Here is a 25,469-nt window from a genome sequence, read left to right on the forward strand (position 1 = left end):
CCTTGTGCTAATCCCAAAGGTGTTTGTTTGTTTGTTTGTTTGTTTTTAAATGTAGACTTAGTCCTGGAAATTGTCCTTTTTTGGGAAAGAAAGAACTACATGAAGCTCACCCTTGGCTTGAATTTTTGGTTCAGTGTCGGCAAGTTTCCAGTAACTTAACAGGTATTATGTTCAGTGTTAACTACACAAACTTTCTCTAGGTAAACAGCCAATCTGTTGGCTGCTATTCAACTTGGGAACTCTAAAAGTAAATCCTTAGGCTGTAGTCAAGCATCTGACAGAACACCAGGCTCACACTTTACTGCTGAAATAGAAACCGAAAAAAGTGTGTTAGCCCCTTGCCTGCCAAGAAGAGTCAGGATTGGCACTGAGAGCTTCTGCAGTTAAACCTCCTTCCCTGCATTCCCCGCTCTCAGCCACCTGCTGGGAATCTTCCCTCCTTCTCTTCTCCTCCCCCCACTCCCTTTCTCTGTCTCCTCTTCTCCATCCTTCTTTTTCTCCCTCTTCCTTTTTTTCCTTCCTTCACTCCCTCCCTCCCTCCCTCCCTCCCTCCCTCCCTTCCTTTCCTAGTGCTAAGTACATACGCCCCAGGCACATATGTGGGGGTCAGAAGACAATTTTGTGGGGTCCGTACTCCCCTTCCACCTTAGGTATGAACTGTATGAAAACTCACACAGTTTTCAGTTTGGAGCTTCAAATGGAAGGAAAAGAAAGTCTGTTATGTGCTCGGAAGGGAGCTGCTGAAACAACCGCTTGGGTTATAACCAGGCAAGAAAGCGCCCCCCCCCCCCCCCCCCCCCCGCCAAGCATTCTAGCTAGTGTTTCCCAAATTCCGGGGAAAGATACAAGGCAAGCAACTGTATATATGAGGCAATAATGACAACATGCCTTTTATATAGTGCCCAGTTTTGCTGGGGTAATGGGTGGTGGTGTACACTTTTAATCCTTACCCACGAGAGGCAGTGGTAAACAGATCTCTGCGGGTTCCAGGCCAGCTAGGGCTATATAGTGAGACCCTGTCTCAAAACAAACAAAGAAGGAAGCCACGTGACTCTTAATAAGGTAACGCTGTCATAGAGCCAGCCTGGGCTCTGGGTGACTGCCCACAGTGGCTCTCGGTGACACTGCCATGTGTCCTTCCAGCTTCTTTCTGCTTTCTGCCTACGACTGCTCTCCTGTTGCTCTCCAGCAGGGATTATTAGCTCCTGCTTTGTGGAGGATACAGGCAGCATCTGCGTTTTCCAGCTGCCTTTGTATAATAAGACTTTCCTGTCATCCTTAGTAGGGGCAGTGATCATTTTAATGCTGGCACAAGATCCCACTTAGTAACTAGGCCCCCACTTAACTTACTAGTCTCTCATTTTTTGACAAGCTTGTCTTTGCATATTTTTCCTATTATAAGTAATAGTCTTGAATATGTCTTAACATGAAATTGTTGCAGGTTTTTGCATGTAAATGTATTGAGTCAAAGGCTGTTGAAGGGTTTTACTGTCAAGCCATATTGTTGTTCAGTGAGGCTGTACCTTTGCCTGGGGTCCTATTCACAATGACCAAAGAGCAGTGACACTGTTTTGTTTTTGTTTTTAAATCACTGCTGATATCAGTTGACCCAAGGCGTCTAAGTCTCCTGCTTTGGGTTTATGGGCTTAGAATTTCTATTTCTTTCCTTTACCTTTTCTTTGTTGAAATCTTCATTTTATGAAGATGAGTTTGCCTCTCCCCCTGACCCCCCCCATGTCTTTTTGCTGCTTTTAAATTTAGGAAAGCCTAAAATTTTAGTTAAAATTTTCTTCCTCAGAAGTATAAGTCTCTTAATTTAGTGATTATCCCTTTTATTTCCAGATCCCAGACTGATCTTCCAGGCTAGCCTTGCAAATGCTCAGATTCTCATCCCCACCAACCAGGCCAGCGTGAGCAGCGTGCTGCTGGAAGGGCACACCCTCCTGGCCCTCGCCACTACCATGTACGCTCCTGGGGGTGTCAGCCAGGTACGGGCGATGTGTGAGCTTGTTGTGGCCAATAGGATTGATTTTAAACTAGGCACAGATAGTGTGACTGGTCTAAACCTCAGTCTGCGCTAAAGTCTGACCACTTTCAAGTGCCCTGTGAGACCTGTGAGCAGGAAGCAGATGACTCTCACAATTCTGTGTGCTGAGCCAAAATGGAGTAAAGTACAAATACAGACTCCATCCGTCCCTTTGATATGTTCTCTATAACTCCAGGATAGAGTCAGGGCCTGTCACTTCTGTGAGTACATGTATTTTAGATCTGTGGCTTGTGATGCGTCTTCACTATTTACCTTCTTAGAACATTATTGTAAAGCATGATTTTTAGCTTCCCTCCACACTCCATGGAGGGCCCACGTATAGATGTTCCTGTCTGCTTTTTGAAGACACAGTGTGACTGGTGAGAGGGAAGGAATACTGCTCGCTCTCTCTTCCTGGAGTAACTACCCCTGAGACTGCTGTGTCGCCCTCACATGACTAAGCTACTTACTCCTGCTTTTAATTGCCTGTCAGAAACTAGTCCTAGAGCACTACAGGCCAGAAGAAAGGACCTGGGAGCCATCTGTTTTGATAGTATTTGTTTGTTTTTAATTTGTTTTTTGAGACAGGGTCTCGCTATGCAGCCCCTGGCTGTCCTGGAACTCAATATGAAGATCAGGCTGGCCTCGAACTCAGAGATCTACCTGCCTCCGCCTCCCGAGCGCTGGGCTTAAAGGGGTGTACTACTACACCTGGCTATTTTGAGTGGCTTTTGAGGCAGGTTCACTGTTATAGTCCAGGCTGGTCCACAAACTCCCCATGTAGTCCAGACTGGTCTTGAATTCTTAGTGATTGTCCTGCCTCAGCCTCTCAAGTGTTGGGATTTTACACATGTACCACCATGACTAGCTGGAATAGATTTTTAAAAAAAGATCTTTTGAGATATTAATGAATGTTACATATAAATATTATAAGCATTTTGGTAGTGATGGCTTTTTCAAACAACACAGGACTTGAAAACAACCAATCTAGCTCCTCTTCCTAACCCTGCAGGAAACTGAGGCTTGACCCAGTAGAGAGAGACAGGCAGCCATCCAGTCCAGGGCAGGCAGCTGCTTTAGTGTCATGTTCTGTAGTGACTAGTTTTTAATCTCAAATGTGTTGTAGCTAGACATCCCCACCACTGTGCTGTCTTCTCACCCAGGTCGTTCAGAATGAAGAGACTGAGAACTGTTTGAAGAAGGTGGACCCCCAGCTGCTGAAGATGGCCTTAGCACCCTACCCAAAGCTCAAAGCTGCCCTCTTCCCACAGTGCACTGCTCCTAGTGTCCTGCCCTCTGACGTTACGCTCTACCACCTCATTCAGGTACAGCATTAGGAGCTGGGTCTTGTGTGCCTCCGCCAGGGCTGTGCCTGGAAAACAGAAAGATGTTGCCTGTAAAGTAGACAGACGCTCACATAAGGAATTGTAGCAAAGGAGGGAGCTCCGAGCCTACGCCCAGGAGGATGACATGGAAACCTGTGGGTTTGCTTCTGTTTCAAAGGGGTTTTCAGACCCTCTGAAGCCTACTCAGGGTCTGGGTCAGAAGCATCTTTTGCCCATATCTCAGTTCTGCAGGCTTTCTTCATTATGTATATGTACATAGTGTCTTCAGTCCAACAGAAGTTCTGTTGCTCTTTAGAAATATAAAATCCGCCCTACTCTAACAACAATTCTTGGGATGGACCAGTGCTGCTTGAAAGTGTGGTCCACAGAGGAGGAGCGAGAGCCGCTTGTTTCTGGGGTGCAGTGAAATTAGCAGCCTGTGCTAAAGGGGAAGTCTGTCGTGCCACCAGTGCTCTCTCCAGGTCTGTTTTCTATAAGGAATTTCCCAGAGAACGAGGCTGGGGAGCAGCTCAGTGGGTAAGGGCACTGGCTGCAGCACCCACACGGCAGCTCACGACTGTCTGCAACTCCAGTTCCAGGGGGATCTGCTGCCCCCTTCTGGACTCTACAGGTACTAGACACATAAGTGGTGCCCAGACACACATGCAAGCACAACACTCATACACACAACGTCTTAAAAGAAGAATTCCTGAAGAAGACAGCCGCGTGCTGGCTTAGTGTTCTGGAGCCTGGGTCTCTGTCATGCAGAGCAGCACTGGGAGAAGCCAGATGCTTCAGTGCCACAGCACTTTGCCCAGAGTTGGCTCAATCCAAGGTTCCTTACTTCTATAGCATTTGAATCAACTTCAGACATAAGCCATTTCAAGTCTTTTCAACTTGACTTACATAATTTTGTTTTGTTTTTGTTGGAGTTGTTTGGTTTTTGTTTTCAGCTAAAGTCTTATGTAGCCCTCAAACTCACTATGTAGTCTAGGGTGGCCCTGAACTCCTAACCCTCTCTTTCCTTCTGCCCCTGTGCCAGGATGACTAGTGTGCACCATACCTGGCTGTTTGTTTGTTTGTTTTAAAGCAACGTCTTGCTGTGTTCCAGACTGGCCTCTTAAATCCTGAGCTCAAGTGATCCTCCTGCCTCAGCCTCCTGAATGCTGGCACTACAGGCACATGCCAATATACCTGGCACCCAGGTAGCTCTGTGTGTGCACATTTTTGTATTTGTGCAGATTCCCATGTGTGTGCAGGTGCACATGTGTGCCATTGTATGCAGAGGTCCGAGCTCAGCCTTGAGTAGTGGTCCTTAGGCTCCTTCTCATCATCTCTTCCGGTTTGTTTGTTTGTTTGTTTTGAAGGGGGAGCCATGCTCAAAGAATTTATGTTCAGAGCAATAGCATATTTTGTAAAGATTTATTTATTTATTATTTATACAGTATTGTGCCTATATGTACTCCTGCAGGCCAGAAGAGGGCGCCAGATCTCATTATAGATGGTTGTGAGCCACCATGTGGTTGCTGGGAATTGAACTCAGGACCTTTGGAAGAACAGTCAGTGCTCTTAACCTCTAAGCCATCTCTCCAACCCCAGAGCAATAACATTTAATTTATTTGGCTCTGGGGATCAAAGTCCAGGCCTTGCAGTGTGCTGGCAAACATTACCAAAGGTCTAAGAAGTGAGTCACCCCTGGAGGTCTGTCTGTCATTTGTTTTAGGGGCAATAAGCTTTTGAGTCTGATTAACATCTCTTTTTTTTTTTTTTTTCAGTCCTTGCCACCCTTTGATCCTAGCAGATTGTTTGGCTGGCAGTCTGCCAACACTCTAGCAATAGGAGGTAAGTCATGGGGAGGGGGCGGTGCCGATTTGCTATGGAAGCATTTAGGTCATACTGAGCGGAGAAGATTTTCTATACAGGGTCAGGCCCTTTCCCAGTGCTTTCTATTGTAAAGTACTTCTGAATAGAAGACACTTTGCTGGAAACAAATTGAGAACATCTAATTCGAAAGTCAGTTTGTTGAGTTTCTAGGACCTCTCATGCTAGGGATCAGATACGTGTCTGCAGCTCTTCCTTCTCAGAACCCCGCTGTGCAACATAACATCCTGAGTTTTGAGTGTTGGTGTTGACAGTCAGTAGATTATGGCTCGACCTTGTAATGTCTGTTTGACCTTGAGCATATGCTGTAACCTTTTTTCAGTTTCCTTTAAAATAAGGTTAGTAATAGTGTCCCTGTCCTGTGTCACTGTAAGAAAGAAGACAGGGTGGTCTTGATTGGTTGGTTGATGTGTTTTTGAGGAGGGTGTCTCATAAGCCCAGGCTGTTCTTGAGCTTTCTGAGTAGTACAGATTGGTCGTGGATGTCTGATGCTCCTGCTTCTGACCCTCTGTGAGGCTGGGATTACATGAGTTTTCCACCACACCTGACTCCCGTGGTTCTGGGGTCTAATCAAGGGCTTTAGCATGTGAGGCAAATACTGTCCCAACCAAGCTGCAGCCTCAGCCCGAAGACAAGGTATTCTAAAGCTCTCGGTTATTAGATACCAGGTCCACATGCGTCCTCTGTAGGACATTAGAAAACTCCCAGGGCTGGAGAGTTGGCTCAGCTGCTAAGAGTGCTATAAGCAAGGTCCTGAGTTCAGTTCCCAGAAACCACTGGTGGCTCACAACCATTTATCAGGAATCTGATGCCCTCTTCTGGTGTGCAGGCATACATACAGAGAGAGCACTTATACATAAAATGAACAAAATCTTTAAAAAGGAAAGAAAGTTTCCCAGTTTTGTGCACTCAGCTTTCTGAGTTTCAGGTCAGTGGTCAGTATCTCATGTGATGCCTCTGTCTCCATGCTTGTAATGTAAAATGCATGCTATCTATGCTTATGGGAATACCTCAAAAATGTTGGACATGTAGTAAATGTATGTCAAATGTATTGAGTACCTAAAAATGAATTTTTTGACCAAGCCCTCTAGCACTGAGACAAATCCTCTAGCAATAAAATTCAAATAATAATAATAATAATAAAAAGAATTTGCTAGTGTATCTGTTTTATAAATTGAAAAACTATTTTTGTTTGCTTTTGTTTTTGTTTTTTGAGACAGGGTTTCTCTGTGTAGCCTTGGCCGTCCTGGACTCGCTTTGTAGACCAGGCTGGCCTCAAACTCACAGAGATCTGCCTGCCTCTGCATCCCAAGTGCTTAGATTAAAGGGGTGCGCCACCACACCTGGTACATAATTTGTACGTTTTATATATGCCTTGTACAACATACAAAGTGATTAGAGCAGGCAGTTTTGCTATGGAAGAGCTAAGTATTACATGCACAGTTCCCAAGTCCAGGGGTGATAATGCTTTGCTTTTTCCCAGACACAGCCAGTCAGCTCCCACACTTTTCCAGCCCTGACCTGGTGAATAAATACGCGGTAATGGAATGTCTGAATTATGCATACTATTTACATCATGGACGCCCATCATTTGCCTTTGGTACTTTCCTGGTCCAGGAGTTACTCAAGAGTAAGACTCCCAAGCAACTGTAAGTGCTAAGAGCTTAGTTTCTGCTCTTAAAAACACATATTATGTTTTACTAATGCATTATAAAAAGTCATGGGAACCAATCCATCATTAACAGTGTTTAGTTGTTTGCCTTTGTTTTGTTTTAAATATATTCTTTGAGAGTTTCATATGATGCCTTTAGATCATAGTCACCCCTTATGCCAATCCCTCCCAGATCCCCCCGACCTTCCTGCAGCATCATATTCTGAGTGTTTGTTCCCCTCTCTCACCTTAAGCCCACTTTGGTTGGCTGACTCCCGCTGAGCCTGAGGCCCGCCTAGGAGTATGGTCGGTACCCTGGGTGTCACTGCTCCCTGACCCTCCCTCTCCCCACAGCAGTGTCAGAGGCCCCTCAGCTGGTGGCGGGACTTTATGCCCACCCCTCCTCCAGGCTGGGACTGTGTGGCTGAGCTGGTGCTGGTCTTATGCACACTGTCACCGTCTGTGTGAATGCGTGTGTGCGCCTCCTGCCTTGCCGCACCTGGAAAGTCATCCACATAGGAGGGACGTGACATAGATGTCCCAGTTAGGGACTGAGCACCCTGAAGTATCTAATTCTCTTCAAGTTGATCACTGTGGGTCTCTGTGATAACCACCATCTCCTGCCGGAAGAACTTCCCTGATGAGGGCTGAGCACTATGCAGATCTGAAATTGAGGTCTGGACCCGGGCAGTCCCAGGTCACTAAGGTGGGTGGGGACAGCTGATTGTATTTAGATGGTGATTTTGTTGCTTCCACTTTTTCTTTATTCATCTCAAGTTTTTGGCTTTATTGCGTGCAGTATTTGCTAATGGAAAAAGTAAAACAACAACTCTCAAAAGAGACAGGTTTTAAAGTCATGTGACAGTTGCTCAGGCACCACCAGCTGCAGCAGAGGGATTTCATAGATGATGCAGTTCGTACTCATGAGCTGCCTTTTATACTCCACTTCATACAGAGCTGGGAGAACTGTTTGATGTGGCCGACAGCTAAATGGGTCTTTGTTTTATAAGTAGCACTGTGATGCATTTTAAACTTCGTTTTGTAGTGCAGTTCCACGGCTCAGTAGTCCAGAGAGGCGGAAGCTAGAGACAGAAGTCCAGCCTCCGACTCGCCACACTAAAGGGTTGCCGTGTCCTGTATATCTTGCTAGAAAATTTCTCCACATATAAAATGCACACCTGAATCCTCTAAAACATGCTTTCAGATGTCAGCCTTGGAGCTGGAGAAATGGCTCAGCAGTTGAGAGCACTGGCCACTCTTTTTTTTTTTTTTTTTTTTTTTTTTGGTTTTTTTCGAGACCAGGTTTCTCTATGTAGCCTTGGCTGTCCTGGACTCGCTTTGTAGACCAGGCTGGCCTCGAACTCACAGCGATCCGCCTGCCTCTGCCCTCCCGAGTGCTGGGATTAAAGGCGTGCGCCACCACGCCCGGCTGCACTGGCCACTCTTGCAGAGGACCTGGGTTCAATTCCAAGCACCCACAGCTCATAGCTGTGGCTCCAGGTCAGGGGATCTCACGCCCTTTTCTGGCCTCCCTGGGCCCTGAGCACACATGGGGCACATACATACATTAAGACAAACACTCATACATATAAAACAAAAATGAAAAACAAAAAACAAAAACAAAAAAAACCAAAAATGAATCTTTTTTTAAGGTAGTATTGGTTTTCTGGGTGGCTTGTTCACACCCAGACATGTCTCATAGCACAAGTTCAGTGCTTTTGAAAGTCTCCTGGATGGAGGTGGAAGCGACAGTGCTTTGGAATATGAATATGAATATGGAATTAAGAGAATGTAAATTTGGCCAGCCGCACAGCTCAGCAGGTGACCCTTGCTACCAAGCCTCACAACCTGAGTTTGATCCCTAGGGTCTGTATGGTGGAAGCAAGCTGACCGCTACAAATGGTCCCCTGACCGCCATACTCACACATACATGGCCCCCACCCCCACCTGACTGACTGACTAAGCTCACTGGGGCTCCTGGTACCACAATCATGCTGTATTTGCCTGTTTGCAGTGTCAGGCTTTGATAACGTAGGCACAGATGTCTCCCGGAGAGGTTACAATGCCATGAGCGGTCCTGGCAGTGCTCTGATAAGGAGGGCGTGGAGGACACTGCAGCTAGCGGTGTGCCGGCTGAGACTACCTGATACAAGGCTGATTTGTGCCTCCAGACAGCACAGCCATCCACCAGGCAGACCTACCAGCTGGCTCAGGCCTGTATTCTAACTGCACCTCAGCTGTTCTGTGGAAACCGCTTTGGAAACCAGCCACCTTTATTAGAAGAGTCAGGGATTGATTTTGGCCACACCTGGCACAAATCAGTAACACTGCTACATCCATTAAGTCACAGATGGCGGCCTAACGGGTGGTGCTGGCCCGTCAGGACCAGGCTGTTTTGTCTGCCGTTAGGGCAGTGGTTCTCCACCTCTGGCCTGCAGCCCCTTTGGCAAACCTCTGCCTCCAAAAATATTTACATTACAGTTCAGAGCAGTAGCGAACTTACAGTTATGAAGTAGCAATGAAATAATTTTATGGCTAGGGGCATGAGGATCTGTATTAAAGGGGTCGCAGCGCTAGGAAGGGTGACAGCCACTGCTCTAGAGCAACATGTTGTTGACTGACAGAAGCCTGCCAGGGCAACTGCATGTCTAGGAGCGCTTCCAGACCAGCAGGGCAGTATCTCCCGTGACCACGTGGCAGGTGTCCTGGGATATTGTCTTCTCATGATCCTTTACAAGGACAGGCATAGGTTTTTTCTGATTCCTGGATTTTTTTTTTCTTCCATGTTAGCCAGGGAAGGCAGCAGCTGTTAGCAGCACATCCTTGTGCCTTGTTGCGTGGCGTCTTCATCCTAATTTCTGTGGTTAGAACTTGATGTATCTGGGATGCGGACCTCAGTGGCATATTGGCAAAAAGGACCTTGGCACTGTGTGGGGTCACCCGCAATGCTCGGCTTAGAGCGTTTAGGCCGGAGTGAATAAGGATGCTGCTGTTTCCTCCTGTGCAGCCTTTGCCTTCCACATCACACAGATGCTTTGATCAGTTGGGAACCAACTGCAAAGCTGATAATCTTTCTCACTAGTAACCCATGCACAGTGGAGAAAAAGTAAGACCTGCTGCAGAAATACTTCCCCAGGAATCAGGAAAGAAACTCATTTCAGTAGGTGCAGAAACAGAGGAGGGCGGGATTGCCGTGCTGTGAGCTATCTCACACAGCTCTTGCTGAAACTCAGAAATATAAGCAGGTCACACTTCCCTTTTGCAGAGATGGAATGGGAAGGGCTGGTTAATTATTGGTGTTACCTAAATCTGCACTGTACTGGTTCCACTAACATTGTTGGCTCTCCATATCTTGCTGGAGAAAGAAAGTGTCTAATTAAGAAAAATAAAAAATCCCACAACTGTGGCATTGCCACTGCCAATGTGCACTCTATTTCATGCTTATCAATTTTTCCCAATTAAAAAATGTAAAGAAAATGTAAATCTAAGGAAACAAGGTTATGGTGCCCCAAGAGAAAAGGTTGCCCAGAACTCGGATTAACAGAAAGGGAAAGGAGTTGCGCAAGGACAAGCATAAAGCTGTCTGCCATTCACACGGGGCCCTTCCTTGTCCTGGTGAGAAGCAGTTCTTAAAAACTGTGTGTGTGTGTGTGTGTGTGTGTGTGTGTGTGTGTGTGTGTGTGTGTAGGGGTGTGGATGTGTGTGCTGTATGGTGTAAATGGTTTGTGTGGATGTGTTGTGTGTGTATGATGTATGCAGTTTCTGTGTGTGGTGTGTATGGTGTCTGTGTGTGATGTATTTGTATGTGTCTGCGTGTGTGGTATACATGGTTTGTGTCCCTGTGTGGTATGTGTGCTATGGTGCACATATTTTGTATGTAGTGTATTGCGTGTAATGGTGTGTGTGTGTGTGTGTGTGTGTGTGTGTGTGCGTGTACACCAACTTACCCATGGAAGTCTGAGGGCAACTTTTTGAAATTCTATGCATATGTGTCAGGTGGGGAGGGTTGTGCATATGCATTCAGGAGTCCAGACGAAGGTGTGGGGCCCTTGGAGCTGGAGGTTGTGGGCTGCCTGGGGTGGGTGCTGGGAACCAAACTTAGGTCTTCAGTAAGAGCGGGAGCACGCTTGACTGCCGAGCCATCTCCCTAGCCTAGAGGACAGCGCTTGTGAGTTGCTTCTCTCCATGTGTGAGTCCGGGAGATCAGACCTGAGTTGTTGGGCTTGGCACCAGGTATCTTTAGGCACTGAGCCATCTTACTCGCCCCCTCACCTGGCTTTTATGTGTTAGGAGGTGTGAACTCAAGTCCTCTGGGGTCCTCACACTTTGCAGCAAGATCTTTGCCCACTGAGCCCTGTCCCCAGCCAGCATGAGAAACAGTGCTTGTGTCTGACATAATTTTGAGTTCTTTCTTTTTCAGGATCCAGCAAGTTGGCAAGGAGGCCTATACCTTAGGGCTCACCTCCTTCCACAGCCCTTCCGTCGGGGCCGCCTGCGTTTGCTTCTTGGAGTTGCTCGGCCTTGACAGCCTCAAGCTCAGGGTTGACATGAAAACAGCAAATGTAATTTTGAGCTACAAGTGTAGAAATGAAAACGTTAATCCCAGCTTCCTCAGAGAGTCTCTAGGTACAGCGCCTTTGCACCTGCCACTTGTTTTGTCCAAAGGAAATGTGGGCACAGTTAAAAAGGATTGAGGTGGAAACAGCAGTTTTCCTTTTTCTTGTGCAGTTTATATTACTTATCTCACTTTCTCTTTTTGTTTTGTTCTGTTCTTGGTTTTGGTTTTTTTGTTTGGGTTTTTTGTTTTGTTTGTTTTCTTTTCTTTTTCGAGACAGTCTCTGTGTAGCCTTGGCTGTCCTGGACTTGCTTTGTAGACCAGGCTGGCCTCAAACTCACAGCAATCCACCTGCCTCTGCCTCCCGAGTGCTGGGATTAAAGGCGTGCGCCACCACTGCCCTTTTTTTTTTTTTTTTCTGAGACAGGGTTTCTCTGTATGTATCCCTGGCTGTCCTGGACTCACTTTGTAGACGAGGCTGGCCTCAAATTCACAGCGATCCCCCTGCCTCTGCCACCCAGAGTGCTAGAATTATAGGCATGCACCACCATGCCTGGCTGTTTATCTCACTTTCTAGAGGTCATTTTAATTGGGTTTGAATGACCCTGAGTCCCACTACTCTAATGAAAATGCTCACGTCCTGACTTTTTCTTTCTTTCTTTTTTTCCCCGTCCTGACTTTTTCTGTTGAACACATACATGCACACCACATGCCACACACACACTATACACACACACCACATGTCCCATGCATAGTGTACACACACACACACACACACACACACACACACACACCACATACCAGACGCACATACACACCATACAGACATCACACATCACACATGTACACTACATGCACCACATATATACATTACACAGACAGAAAGACACACACATGCATACACGCACAGGTGCACACATGTTCCTTCTTGATGAGTTTGATCTATGAGCCTTTTCGTTGGTTTTCGGTTATTTAGAGATGGGGTCCCACTGTGTTTTGTCTTGGTCAGGCTGACCTGGGGTTCAGAGCCAAGCAGTGCATCTTGCCCAGCATCCTGAGTAGCTGGGGCTACAGAGCTAAATCGCTGTGCCAATGTGGATCCTTCTGCCTGTGTTTCTTTCAGCCGAGAAGCTGTCTAAGCTTGCTGACGGTGACAAGGCAACTGCAGAAGAGTTGCTCCTTCTCTTGGAAGAAGGCGTGTGGAACAGCATTGAGCAGCAGGGTTTCAGCAGGTTTGTGAGTTGCAACCGCAGCCTCCTCTCCAGTGCCTGGCTGTGCCATCCTGTGCTGGCCTGGCCTGCCCTCCAGTGCCTGGCTCTGCCATCCTGTGCTGGCCTGGCCTCCCCTCCAGTGCCTGGCTGTGCCATCCTGTGCTGGCCTGACCTGCCTTCCAGTGCCTGGCTCTGCCATCCTGTGCTGGCCTGGCCTCCCCTCCAGTGCCTGGCTGTGCCATCCTGTGCTGGCCTGGCCTCCCCTCCAGTGCCTGGCTGTGCCATCCTGTGCTGGCCTGGCCTCCCCTCCAGTGCCTGGCTGTGCCATCCTGTTCTGGCCTGACCTCCCCTCCAGTGCCTGGCTGTGCCATCCTGTTCTGGCCTGACCTCCCCTCCAGTGCCTGGCTGTGTCATCCTGTGCTGGCCTGGCCTCCCCTCCAATGCCTGGCTGTGCCATCCTGTGCTGGCCTGACCTCCCCTCCAGTGCCTGGCTGTGCCATCCTATGCTGGCCTGACCTCCCCTCCAGTGTCTGGCTCTTTTCTCACCCCTCTCTCAGTCAGCATAGTGCAGACGGAAGTTGCATCTTACCTGTGGGATCCCTCTGTACAGATGAGCTGGAAGTCTGTCCTACCTTGTCAGTTTTTAGGATTAATTTTATTTTATGTGTATGAGTGTTTTGTCTGTGAACTGCATAAGTGCAGTATCCTCGGCGGCCAGATCCCTTGGAACTAAAGGTACAAAAGGCTGTGAGCTGGCCACGGGTCCTCTCCAAGAACAGCAAGTGTTCTTAACGACTGAGCCATCTCTCCAGCCTAAGAGAGATGGGTTTTTTGTTTTGTTTTTTTGTTTAAGAAAGGGTTTCTCTGTGTAGACTTGGCTGCCCTGGAACTCACTTTGTAGATCAGGCTGGCCACTGGACTTGAACGCAAAGATCTACCTGCCTCTACCTCCCAAGTGCTGGGATTAAAGGTGTGCACCATACCTTGCTAGTTGTTTTTTTTTTAAGTAGTCTAATAAATATTTGGTATATGTTAAAATCATATCTATTATTTTTACATATTTTATGTATTTTAAAATTATTTTTATTTTTACCACAATGGAGATCATAGCCTCATACATGCTCAGCATGTGTTCCGCAGCTGGGTAATACTGCCCACTCCCTTTGAAAGTTGGTTTGTCTATTGTTTTTTGTTTAGGGGCATGTTATTGTTTTGGTTTTCAAGACAGGCTTTCTTTGCATAGTCCTGACTGTCCTGGAACTCTCTCTAAAGACCAGACTAGCCTCGAACTCACAGAGATCCACCAGCCTCTGCCTCTCAAGTTCTGGGATTAAAGGCGTGCACCACCACTGGTCCAGCTTGCTTTTTTTTTTTTTAAAGAGAATATTTTCTGGTTAATTTATTTAATTTTTACTAATTTCCACATTTCAAACTAGATCTATATCACAGGTGTGGGTATGTCTATTTGTATATAAATGTGCAGGTGCCCACGGCAGCCAGAGGTGTTAACTCCCTAGAATTAGACTTACAGGCAATTGTCTAGGTGATGGTGGCACAAACCTTTAATCTTAGCACTCAGGAGGCCGGGGCAGGCAGATCTCTGAGTTCTAGGACAGCCAGGACTACCCAGAGAAACCCTGCCTTGAAAAAACAAAAAGGAAAGAAAGAAAAGAATTATATGCAGTTATGACCCACACAATGTGGGAGCTGAGAACCAAACCAGGGTACCCTGCAGGAGCAGTAAGCTCTGTCAACCACTGAGCCATCTTTCTCTGTCCCCCCAAGAGCTATACTTTATTTACTTATTTATTTCCAGTTTTTGAGACAGGGTCTCACGATGGCGCCCTGGCTGGCTGTAACTCCTAGCTATTCTGTCTTCCACCTCTGCCTTACATGCACCTTGTCTGGCTTTAGAGCTATATTTTAATGATTTTTTTTCCTCTGCTCCCCACCCTCAATCTTAATTACAGGCTGTCCAGCGAATCCAGCAGCCAGTGGGCATTAGTGCTACAGTTCTGCACCCTGCATGAGCTGAGGCTGAGCACGTCCTACCTTAGGGAATGTGCCAAAGCAAATGACTGGCTGCAGTTCCTGGTCCACAGCCAGCTCCATAGCCACCACCCACAAGAGGTAAGCCACATTTCCCAGAACAGCATTCTCTCTGCTCGCCGGCTGCTGAGTCTCTAGGCTGCCATCCGGCAAGGGGTAATCATTGCAACAGTGTGGAGTTTTCTAGGATTCCAGGTTGAACATGGACGTCCGTTCAAATTCCCTCAAAAGCAACCAGTTGTGGTGGCTCAGGTCTATAACCTCAGTACTAGGAAGACCGAGGAGGCAGGATTGCAAGTTCTAGGCCACCCTGGGCCAGATAAAAGGATTTTATCACAAGTCAGAAACATCACATGATCACCTCTGGCACAGCTCAGCATCATAAAGAATCATCCTGAAAGCCGGGTGTGGTGGCGCACGCCTTTAATCCCAGCACTCAAGAGGCAGAGGCAGGTGGATCGCTGTGAGTTTGAGGCCAGCCTGGTCTACAAAAGTGAGTCTAGGACAGCCAAGGCTACACAGAAAAACCCTGTGTCAAAACACAAAACAAACAAAAAAGAATCATCCTTAGCCCTTCTTTTGTTTTCTTTTTTTTAAATTTTAACAGGTTTATTTATAATTGTTATAAAGTCAAACTGTTGAAATGTGTTCACTGAAACATTTTGCTTGCATTAATGTTTGCATATTGCAATGTTTGCATAATGCAATAAATGCATAGTGCTTGCATTTATATTAAAATTTCACACACAAATAAAAATGGTAAAACTGCCAATACCTGATTTCTGTCCCCTATTTTTCCACTCGCAATCGTATACTTAGGTACCTTTTGACCCCATGGAAAAAATATCTAACATTTAGAACTACTGATAACAGGAAGAATGGAAAAACTTTTGAGGGGGGGAATGAAATGTTTCCCCTCATAGTGGACTCTTACGCACGTTCTCCACATATGTGGCGTGCTAGCTGGATATCTTTTGGCATAATTGTTACACATTTGGCGTGGATAGCACACAGGTTGGTATTGTCAAAAAGGCCAACCAGATAGGCCTCACTTGCCTCCTCCAATGCACCAATAGCTGATCTCTGGAAGCGCAGATCTGTTTTGAAGTCCTGAGCAATTTCTCGCACCAGACGCTGGAAGGGGAGCTTGCGAATGAGAAGTTTGGTGGACTTCTGATAGCAGAGTCTGATTTCACTGAGTGCCACTGAGTGTAACGATGAGTATTCTTCACCCCTCCAGTAGAGGGCGCACTCTTGCGAGTGGCTTTTGTAGCCAGTTTCCTGGGTGCTTTTCCACCGGTGGATTTGTGGGCAGTCTGCTTTGTACGAGCCATGGTAAGGGCACTTCCTTACTTACCACCGCTTCTCCTTTGACTGGACACAGGATGTCTCTGTGTAGTCCTGACTGACCCTGGTACTCCATCTGTAGACCAGGCTGGCCTCAAACTCACAGAGACCCACCTGCCTCTGCCTCCCAAGTGCTGGGATTAAAGGTGTGCGCCACCACGCCTGGCTTTTCCTGAGCCTTTTTGTAGCACACCCATTCTAACTGAAAGGAACATGAAGTGTGTTTTAATCTTCTCTCTAGGTGGAGTCTCTTCTTCAGGACTTCAGTCCAGTCCTTCAGAGCCACTTGAAGCTGGCTTTTGAGAAACTGTTATTGGGATCCACCTCCCGAGCGGACGGCGATCAGGACCTCCCATGCCCCCAGGAATGCCAGAGAAACAGAGAAGAAACGAGTGATTTCTTTGAAATTCTCAACCGGTGCTCCAAAGAGTCAGCCTCTTGGTGCTGGCTCCTAGCTGAGGCAGTGAAACAGCGGGCTCCCATCCTCAGTGTCCTGGCCTCATGTCTCCAGGTGAGGGCCACAGAAGCCTAAGCTAAGGAGGCAGGAAGCCATAGGACAGGCAGAGAAGAGCCACCCATCGTGGTGGGTGCTTAAGTTAGGAGAGTGGAAAGTTTGAGGCTGACCTGGGCCATGAGGTGGCACTTGGTCTCAGAAAAACAAAACATGACTAGAGAGGTGGCGTCTCGGTGGTTATGAGCAATGCCGTTCTCACAGAGGACCCGAGTTGTAACTCAACCTCCAGTGGCACATACCCACGCACACACACTCACACATACACGTAAGTGTAAGTCAAGTAAGTCTTTTAAAAAGTAAAACAACAACTAGAAAAAAGGACAAAACGGGCCAGAGAGGTGGGTCAACAGATGAAGGTGCTTGCCCCCAGGCTGACAGCCTCAGTTCGCTGCCTGGGACTCACAGGGTGGACGGAGACAACCAACAGGCGTGCGCTGTCCTCTGAACTCTACACACACATGCTCTAAGGCATACATGCACATACACAAATAATTTTTTTAAATGGGGCTAGTCAAGAGTGCTTGTTGCTCTTGCAGAGACCAGAGTTAAGTGCTCACCTGTTGCTCCGGCTCCGAGGAACCCATTGTCCTTGTCAGGCTTCTGTGAGCAGCAGCGCACCTGTGCTCATGCACACAGAATCAAAATGGAAGAGGGGAAGGGGGAGGGAGGGAAGGAAGGAATGGAGGAAGGAAGAAAGGCAGGGAGGGAGGAAGGAAGGAAGGAAGGGAGGAAGGAAGGCAGGCAGGGAGGAAGGAAGGGAGGAAGGAAGGGAGGAAGGCAGGGAGGGAGGGAGGAAGGAAGGCAGGAAGGAAGAGAGGAAGGCAGGCAGGAAGGAAGGAAGGCAGGCAGGGAGGAAGGAAGGCAGGCAAGCAGCAGGCAGGGAGGGGACTGCAACGGGTGCTGGGGACAGTAGTGAGGCTGCTGCACTTGCTTCCAAGGCCACTAAAAGTGTCTGTGCTTCAGGAGCTCAGGCTGTCTGTCCACTAAGTGTCGTCCCTGCTCCCTACACCAGGGAAGCCTGCCATAGGCATGCGGTCGGTTAGCCAGCCAAAGGCCGACACTCAGGAGAGTGCTCTGCTGGGCCAGCATTTGCCTCTCCCTTAGCACCTTCTTGGGTAAGGGAGATTTTCAGTGTTTAGTTTCAGCTAGCAAGTGGAGCATAGTCCACCCACACCCCCCACCCCACCCCCGCCCCCCATGGCCTTTTGACTGCCCCTTGCTTCAGGACAGTTACGGTCTTGCTTGTTCATTGGTTAGTGTGGTGTTCGGAAGCTTGCTGAGCCACTTGAGTGAAGACACAGTGACTCTTCTAGGCAGGGGATGCCCACCTGTGGCCCCTGCCCATTTATCTATGTGATCCAGGCCCAGGTCTGTCATTTTAAAACGTTCTTATCCAATGGTAGGGTGCCAGTGCTGTTCCCTGTCTCTGTGTTTGGATTGTCACCTCTGTGGAGGACAAGGTTGCAGCTGAAGCCATGAGACACATCCAGGTCCCTGTGGAGGATCATCCGTGGGGCCTGGAGGACCTGTCCATCATCTGGAGAACTGTACTGACAAGGCGGAAGAGCCACACTCTCATCCGAGGTTTCCGACTTTTCATTAAGGTATTTTACACACACACACACACACACACACACACACACACACACACACACACATACTTCACCTTTTTTGTTTTTTATTTGTTTGTTTGTTTTTTGAGACAGGGTTTCTCTGTGTAGCCTTGGCTGTCCTGGGCTCACTTTGTAGACCAGTCTGGCTTTGAACTCACAGAGATCCACCTGCCTCTGCCTCCTGAGTGCTGGGATTAAAGGTGTGCGCCACCACGCCCAGCATCACATTTCAGCTTTTTACAGAACTTTAGCATGTCAGCATAGCACTCGTTGGCTTTTTCTCTTCTTTTTTCTTTCTTTTTAAAATATTTATTTATTATATATATAGTTCTCTGCCTGCAGGCCGGAAGAGAGCACCAGATCTCATTGTAGATGGTTGTGAGCCACCATGTGGTTGCTGGGAATTGAACTCTGGACCTTTGGAAGAGCAGTCAGTGATCTTAACTGCTGAGTCATCTCTCCAGCCCTCCTTGGCTTTTTCTTGTTCTCAGACCTGGATTTTTTTTTTTAAGTCAATGAAAAATGATAATGGTTATAGAACTACTGCGGGCATGTGTGCGTGCATGTGTGCATACGTGTGTGTGTGCGTGCGTGCGTGCGTGCGTATGTGCATGCATGTGTGCATATGTGCGTGCGTACATGTATGTGTTTAGTATTGGGTATCAAGCCCAAGGTCCTTTGAGATGGAGTACTTTATAAGTGTTGGTTTAGTAAGTTCTCACATTGGTGCTTTAAAAGAATAATTGTGTGGACGCTGTGAAGTGGCCTTTCCCTTGTCTTACAGACTAATAACTAAAGCTTACATAACTCAAACCGCACAGACTCAGGGCTTTGGCCAGTGGGTGCACTGACAGTTCAGATTCCTCGTTCCTAATCCAAAACTCCTCTTTTCTGGCCTAACAACCCCACCAAAATAGAGTCTGGTGAAGCCACAGAGACTAGTAAAAGTGTAGGTAGTTAGTTACTGGTGCTTTTTGCTTCCAGGAATGTTTGTTCGGGTAATAGCACCACCTAGTGGATAGTCTAGACTAACCAGAAATAAATTTGTTGATTTAACGTGAAATCTAATCTGATTCTGAAGCTGTGATCAATAAGCATTTGATGTTCTGATTTTCCAATTCCAACTCTGTTTCAAAGGACTCCCCACTGGTGTTGATTACGGAGATGTACGAACTGTGTATGTTCTTCAAGGATTATGAGAAAGCCAAAGTCAAGCTCGTGCAGTTCCAGAAAAGCCTGGCAACGGTAGGCTGGAACTGGAACGCCCCGCTCTCCGACCCGAAGTTGGTTGGCGTGGCCTTTGTGCTATATAATAGCAGACCAGTGCTTGTGCCACATGCTTGATGACGAGTCACTTGTGTCATTTCACAGTGCCTGGGAAGCCAGGCATGTGGTGTTGTGACTTGTAGTTGCCACACACAGAAGTGTCACATGATGTGCTACTGCAGGCCATGTCCTGGTGGGGTGGCCATATTTAGTGGGGCAAAGATGAATGGTCCCGGCTGTGGACATGAAGAAGGGAGGGGTTGTCTGTGGCCGCAGTTTATCAGTCTGGTGGCTCTGACAGTGAAGAGTGCAAAGGATGCCATAAGACACTTCTGTATTTTCTGTGAGAGGAAAACATTTTGCTGTTTTGTTATGAGCTACTGAGATGGCTTAGCAGGTCCCTTGAAAGGAGAGGCCAGCTGCCTAATGTCACACCTGACCTGCACCACATAGCTCTCACATACAGAGTAAATAAACTAAAATATCTTTAATATTTTAAAAAGAAAGAAAACATCTACTCAGATGAGGGTTTTTGAGACATTTTGTTGCTCTGTAGCCCAGGCTGACCTGGGACTTGGAATTCTCTTCCTCATTGGAGGTAAGAAAGTCTTTTTTCTTTTTTAAGAAATATTTATTTATTTATTTATTTATTTATTATGTATAAGGTGCTCTGCTGCATGTACACCTGCACGCCAGAAGAGGGCACCAGATCTCATTATAGATGTGGTTGCTGGGAATTGAACTCAGGACCTCTGGAAGAGCAGTCGGTGCTCTTAACCTCTGAGCCATCTCTCCAGCCCCTTTCTAAGTCTTTCTGAAATATCTTCATACTGTGAGTTTGAACTTTTCTGGGCTCAAATAGAGGCCCAGACCTCCTTCTAGGAAGCTGCCCAGTGAAACATGTTGGTTAAGTTTGAGGCCAGCCTGGTCTACAAAGCAAGATCAGGACAGCCAAGGCTACTCAGAGAAACCCTGTCTCAAAAAACAAAACGAGAGAGAGGGGGAGGGGGGAGGGAGGGAGGGAGGGAGGGAGGGAGGGAGGGAGGGAGGGAGGGAGAGAGAGAAGCCTTAAGAATACTGTGGCTTTCTTGTTCCCAAATTTGGGAGTTCTACTTTTTTTTTTTTTTAAGATTTTATTTATTGCATATGAGTGCTTTATCTGCAGAAGAGGGCATCAGATTACATTATAGATGGTTGTGAGCCACCATGTGGTTACTGGGAATTGAACTCAGGACCTATGGAAGAGCAGGTGGTGCTCTTAGCCACTGAGCCATCTCTCCAGCCTGGTTCTGCTTTTTTATTCCTGCAAATCGTTCTCTCTGAGCCTTTGTTGTTTCTCATAGCTTGACACAGTGGCGACAAGGGTCCTTCCTGTCATACCTGCCACGTGGATGAAGGATCAGGTGTGTTTCCTTCTGAAACTCATGCCACAGCAGTGTGAGACCCAGTATGAGCTGCGGAAGCTGCTCCAGCTGTTCGCTGGGACTGAGCATCTCTTCCCTGACGACGGTAAGACAGCGTTGCCCCGAAGCTGTGCCAAGAACTTAGCTCGGAATTATTTCTGGAGGGCAGTCAGAATGTTAAACTGTGCTAAGAGATAGCAGCACACTGACGACCCTGAGTGTGAAGAGGTCATCTGCAACGGCAGCATCCCCTGGGGTGCAGCCAGTCCATACAAGCACCTGCCACATGGTCGCACACACACATCAATAAGCCTCTGTATCGACACATCATTGTCATCCTGTCTGGCAGGGAACTATAACATAGCCTCATGGCCACAACCTTGTTTCAGGAATAAGAACATTTCAAGGTAATTTTTGTTTATTCTTTTGGTGGATTCCTCCAGACATTGGCACTCAGTAGGACTGTTGATGACTATATCAAGCTGATGTTGCCTCTCTCTTTGTACTTGTTTGGGTCTTTCAAGTCTTTGTTGGGCGACAGTGCCATCCCGTTATACTGTTAAGTGTCACACTTAAACTCACAGATGCTCAGGTGAAGAGCACTGACACAATGCTGGGCTCGCAACCAAGTGTTGTAGGCTCCACATTCTATGACTGAAAGAAACAAGAATGCCTGGGCATAGCGGCACACGCCTTTATCCCAGCACTTGGGGGGCAGAGGCAGGTGGATTGCTGTGAGTTCAAGGCCAGCCTGGTCTACAAAGCAAGTCTAGGACAGCCAGGGCTACACAGAGAAACCCTGTCTGGAAAAGCAAAAAGTAAAACAAAACAAAAGAGGAACAAATGAGAGACAAACACACACACACACACACACACACACACACACACACACACACACACACACACACACACACACCCCAGAGAGAGTACGAGCAAGCTAGCCTGAGCCTCTAAGGTTAGCACTTTGCTACAACACTGAAGAGCACCAGTCTGAGCCGCTTGACCGGGCGTGGTGGGTTACAGCTACTGTCCCATCACTCAGGAGGCTGAGGTAGGAAGATCACCATGAGATGAAGGGCAGTGTGGATACACAGTTAGAGCCTAACACAAGCCACTCGTGTACAGTGCTTCATTTGCTAATCTAATCTTTACCAGTTCTTAGAGCAGGGTGAGCCAGTTTAGCCAGGTTTTGACTAAGGCCATTGTAAGGAATACACACACACACACACACACACACACACACACACACTCATACCTGCATATACACATACATACATATATACACTGAAAATACTTAATGCCATATATATTCATGTATATATGGATATGTATGAATGTATGTGTGTATAATTTAACATTTTGAGTGTGCAGGGTACTGGCCTTATAGCTTTGGTAGTCAGTCAAAACAGAAGATTGTTTTACAGGATACATGGCACCACCTGCAATCTAGCACTTGAGAGGTAGAGACAGAAGAATCCAGAGTTCTGGGTTTTCCTTGGCTACATAGTAAGTTCAAGACCAGCATGGACTCTGTGTTCCCCTGCCTCAAAAAGAACAAACAACAACAGCAAAAATGAAAACGAAAGACCGAGCTTCTCCTTTTCTCCCACTGGTGTCACACTTCCACAGCACCGCTGCGTGACTGCATGACTGCGCCCCTCTCTCTCCCACACAGGTCCAGACGTGCAGAAGCTAAGTGTCCTCAGCCAAGTCCTGAAGGACACAGCTGTCGCCATCAGCCCCGCAGTTTTCTCCAGCTACAGCACTGAGAATTTTCAGCGTGAGTGTAGATCTATTTTGGAGAAGCTAAAGGCAGACGGGCAGTTCGCTGTGGCCAGAAGAGTGGCAGAGCTGGCAGCCTTACCCGTGGACAGCTTAGTGATTGAACAGGTATATCTTTTTTTTTTTCCTTTTTAAAGATTTATTTTTTATTATGTATACAGTGCTCTGCCTGCACATATACCTGCAGGCCAGAAGAGGGCATCAGATCACATTACAGATGGTTGTGAGCCACCATGTGGTTGCTGGGAATTGAACTCAGGACCTCTGGAGGAGCAGTCGGTGCTCTTAACCACTGAGCCATCCCTCCAGGCCCCAAACAGGTATATCTTTAAAGTTACTCAAACTCCCAGTAGAGACCAATGAGATGCAATCCGTAGGCAATGCGGCCTGCTCCACACATGGCTTCAGGAGTGAATGTACTTGCATATATTGGAGAATACACGTTTTTGATGTAATTGTGGCCTGTAATAGAGCCGTTCTCACCTGTGGGTCACAACCCTTTGGGGAGTCTATCAGATCTTTACATTACAATTCATAACAGTAACAAAATTACAGTTATGGAGTCGCAATGAGAATACTTTTATGGTTGGGGTCACCACCTGAGGATCACGTTGGAAAGTTGAGAAGCACTGCTTCGGAGTAAGCTCCAGCTGTCTGCCTCTGAACAGGCAGGGTGGCCTTCTCTTGGTCCTCAGCTCTCTAAGAATTGTTTTCGTACTAACTTTCCACATAATCGCATCCAGCGCCCCCTGCAGCCCAGGCTTGTCTGTGCGCCTTAGATTTGCTAGCATGCCCTCAGGGAGCATTAACGTCTGCGATGATGGGGCTTTGTTCAATTGCAGTTAATCCAGGAAATGCAGACCCTAACACGCACTCAGCAATGGTCCCTGAAACATGCGAGAATTGACTTCTGGAAAAAATGCCATGAAAAGTTTAAGAAGAACTCCATTTCAAACAGGGCAGCCTCTTCCTTCTTCTCCAGCCGGGCCCCTGCGGCCAGCGAGCCCCCCACTGAACAGGGCCCCCTTGAGGAGCGCCACCTGCTGCTCACCCTGGCGGGCCACTGGCTTGCCCGAGAGGAGCCGGTTCCGGTGGAGGAGCTGGAGGAACTGGAGAAGCAGATCTGGATCTGCCGCATCACGCAGCACACCCTCGGAGGGGATGCAGAGGGAGCCAAGCCCCGCCTCCCTCAACAGACATCAGCTGCCGCTGAAGTCCCTCTTGATAGCCTGGCCAGCGAGTTTTCCTTCTCCAAGCTTGCCGCTCTGAACACATCCAAATACTTAGACCTTAATGGTCTTCCATCCGAAGAGACACGCGAGAGCGGACTGGACCGGAAGAAGCAGGCGGCACTGAACGTTTTGGTTGGACACCTGCTAGATGGTGGCTGCGTGCATGAAGCCAGCAGAGTGTGCCGGTATTTCCACTTCTACAGTCAGGACGTCGCGCTCGTGTTGCACTGCAGGGCCTTGGCCTCCGGAGAGGCCAGCGTGGAAGACCTGCACTCGGAGATCCGAGCTCTCCTCCCAAGTGCCGCGCTACCCGAGGACCTGGAAAGCCCTAGCGTCCCTCTTGGCAAAGTCCATAGCGGTAAGTAAAGGAAGCCACACTGTCGCCTTTGCCCCGCGGTGTTGGTGCTGTCTCCAAAAAGACGAGACCTTTTGGGATGTCATAGTTGCACTAAGGTAATTAACTAGTCAATAAGGTAACACCTGTCATTTAAGTAGCTTAGCAGTTAGGGAGAGGAATTCCATTTGCCAGCAGTGGGAGGCAGAAGCAGGGTCACCCATGAATTTGAGGCCAGCTAAGGGCTACAATAATCAAACTATCTCAAAACAAGAAACCATATGAGTGAACTCACGCCTTTAATCTCCGCACTCAGGAGGCAGAGGCAGGTGGATCTCTGTGAGTTCAAGGCCAGTTTGGTCTACGTAGCAAGTTCCAGGACAGCCAGATCTAGAAGAAGAGGGAAAAAAAAATTGATATAAAATACATACACCGCTCTTGCAAGGGACCAGAATTTGGTTCCCAGCATCCAAGTTAGGTGGTTCACAACCACGTGTTTCTCTAGCTCCAACACCATCTAAACTCACTCATGCATGCTCACACACAGAATTAAAAATCAAATCTTTGTTCAAAAGTTTATAATAATATATATATATTGTTATATATAGGCTTGTTTTAAATGTATCATTTGACCTTCTTGAACTTCCTTTTTCTATGTGTTTTCTTACCAATTTCTTGGAGGGTTCTACATAGACGTGTCATGTATAAATAGGGAAAGTTTTGTCTCACCATCTCTCTGCTTTTGCTTTGTTCTGCTGGCTGGGCTAAAACGGCGTTGCCCCTGATCTCGGGAGGAAAGCGCCCTTTATTACTGCGTCTGATAGTCACATAGGGTTTGGGCCTCTGTTTTGGTAACTGAAGCAGCTTTTTCTGCTCTTAGTTGGTGATAGATTCTTGTCACTGCTCAGTCTTATGTTGTGTTCCTTTTGGCATCTGTTGATCCGATCGTGTGGTTTCTTTCTTCTTTAGACTATTAATATGATTGGGTATGTTTATCGATTTTTTAAAAAAATATTGAGCCTTGTACTCCCAGAGTTAACTTTTCTTGATATATTATCATCTCTGATAAGTACAGCTATAATTGGCTAGCTCTTTTGTTGAGGGCTTTGTATTTATGTTTTTGAGGAACATTCTGAATTTATTTTTTGTTTGGTTTGAGACACGGCCCTTCTACATAGCTCTGGTTGTCGTGGACTCACTTTGTAAACCAGGCTTCCCTCAAACTCGGAGATCCTCCTGCCTCTGCTTCCCGAGTGCTGGGATGAGAGACGTGTGCCACA

At 47.3% G+C, this 25,469-nt stretch overlaps 1 protein-coding gene and 1 pseudogene across 3 annotated transcripts in view; one reads left to right on the forward strand and one right to left on the reverse strand.

The window, feature by feature from the left end:
• The window catches only part of SPG11 (SPG11 vesicle trafficking associated, spatacsin), a 69,127-nt gene that overhangs the window by 34,566 nt on the left and 9,092 nt on the right, over window positions 1-25,469 (forward strand). For both annotated transcript variants that reach the window (XM_084774271.1, XM_084774272.1), the window contains exons 17-30: window positions 56-162; window positions 1,843-1,988; window positions 3,190-3,351; window positions 5,127-5,193; window positions 6,716-6,881; window positions 11,304-11,509; window positions 12,562-12,670; window positions 14,620-14,779; window positions 16,287-16,556; window positions 17,963-18,163; window positions 19,310-19,417; window positions 20,782-20,947; window positions 22,517-22,731; window positions 23,466-24,213. In XM_084774271.1, coding sequence (XP_084630397.1) covers window positions 56-162; window positions 1,843-1,988; window positions 3,190-3,351; window positions 5,127-5,193; window positions 6,716-6,881; window positions 11,304-11,509; window positions 12,562-12,670; window positions 14,620-14,779; window positions 16,287-16,556; window positions 17,963-18,163; window positions 19,310-19,417; window positions 20,782-20,947; window positions 22,517-22,731; window positions 23,466-24,213 — 2,831 coding nt within the window. The remainder of the gene's footprint in view (window positions 1-55; window positions 163-1,842; window positions 1,989-3,189; window positions 3,352-5,126; window positions 5,194-6,715; window positions 6,882-11,303; window positions 11,510-12,561; window positions 12,671-14,619; window positions 14,780-16,286; window positions 16,557-17,962; window positions 18,164-19,309; window positions 19,418-20,781; window positions 20,948-22,516; window positions 22,732-23,465; window positions 24,214-25,469) is intronic.
• Window positions 14,844-16,171, reverse strand: LOC311593182 (histone H3.3A-like; annotated as a pseudogene). The gene has a single exon. The product of its transcript is annotated as a histone H3.3A-like (transcript).

The sequence above is a fragment of the Acomys minous genome (assembly GCF_964271855.1).
Source record: "Acomys minous genome assembly, chromosome: 3".
Lineage (NCBI taxonomy): Eukaryota > Metazoa > Chordata > Mammalia > Rodentia > Muridae > Acomys > Acomys minous.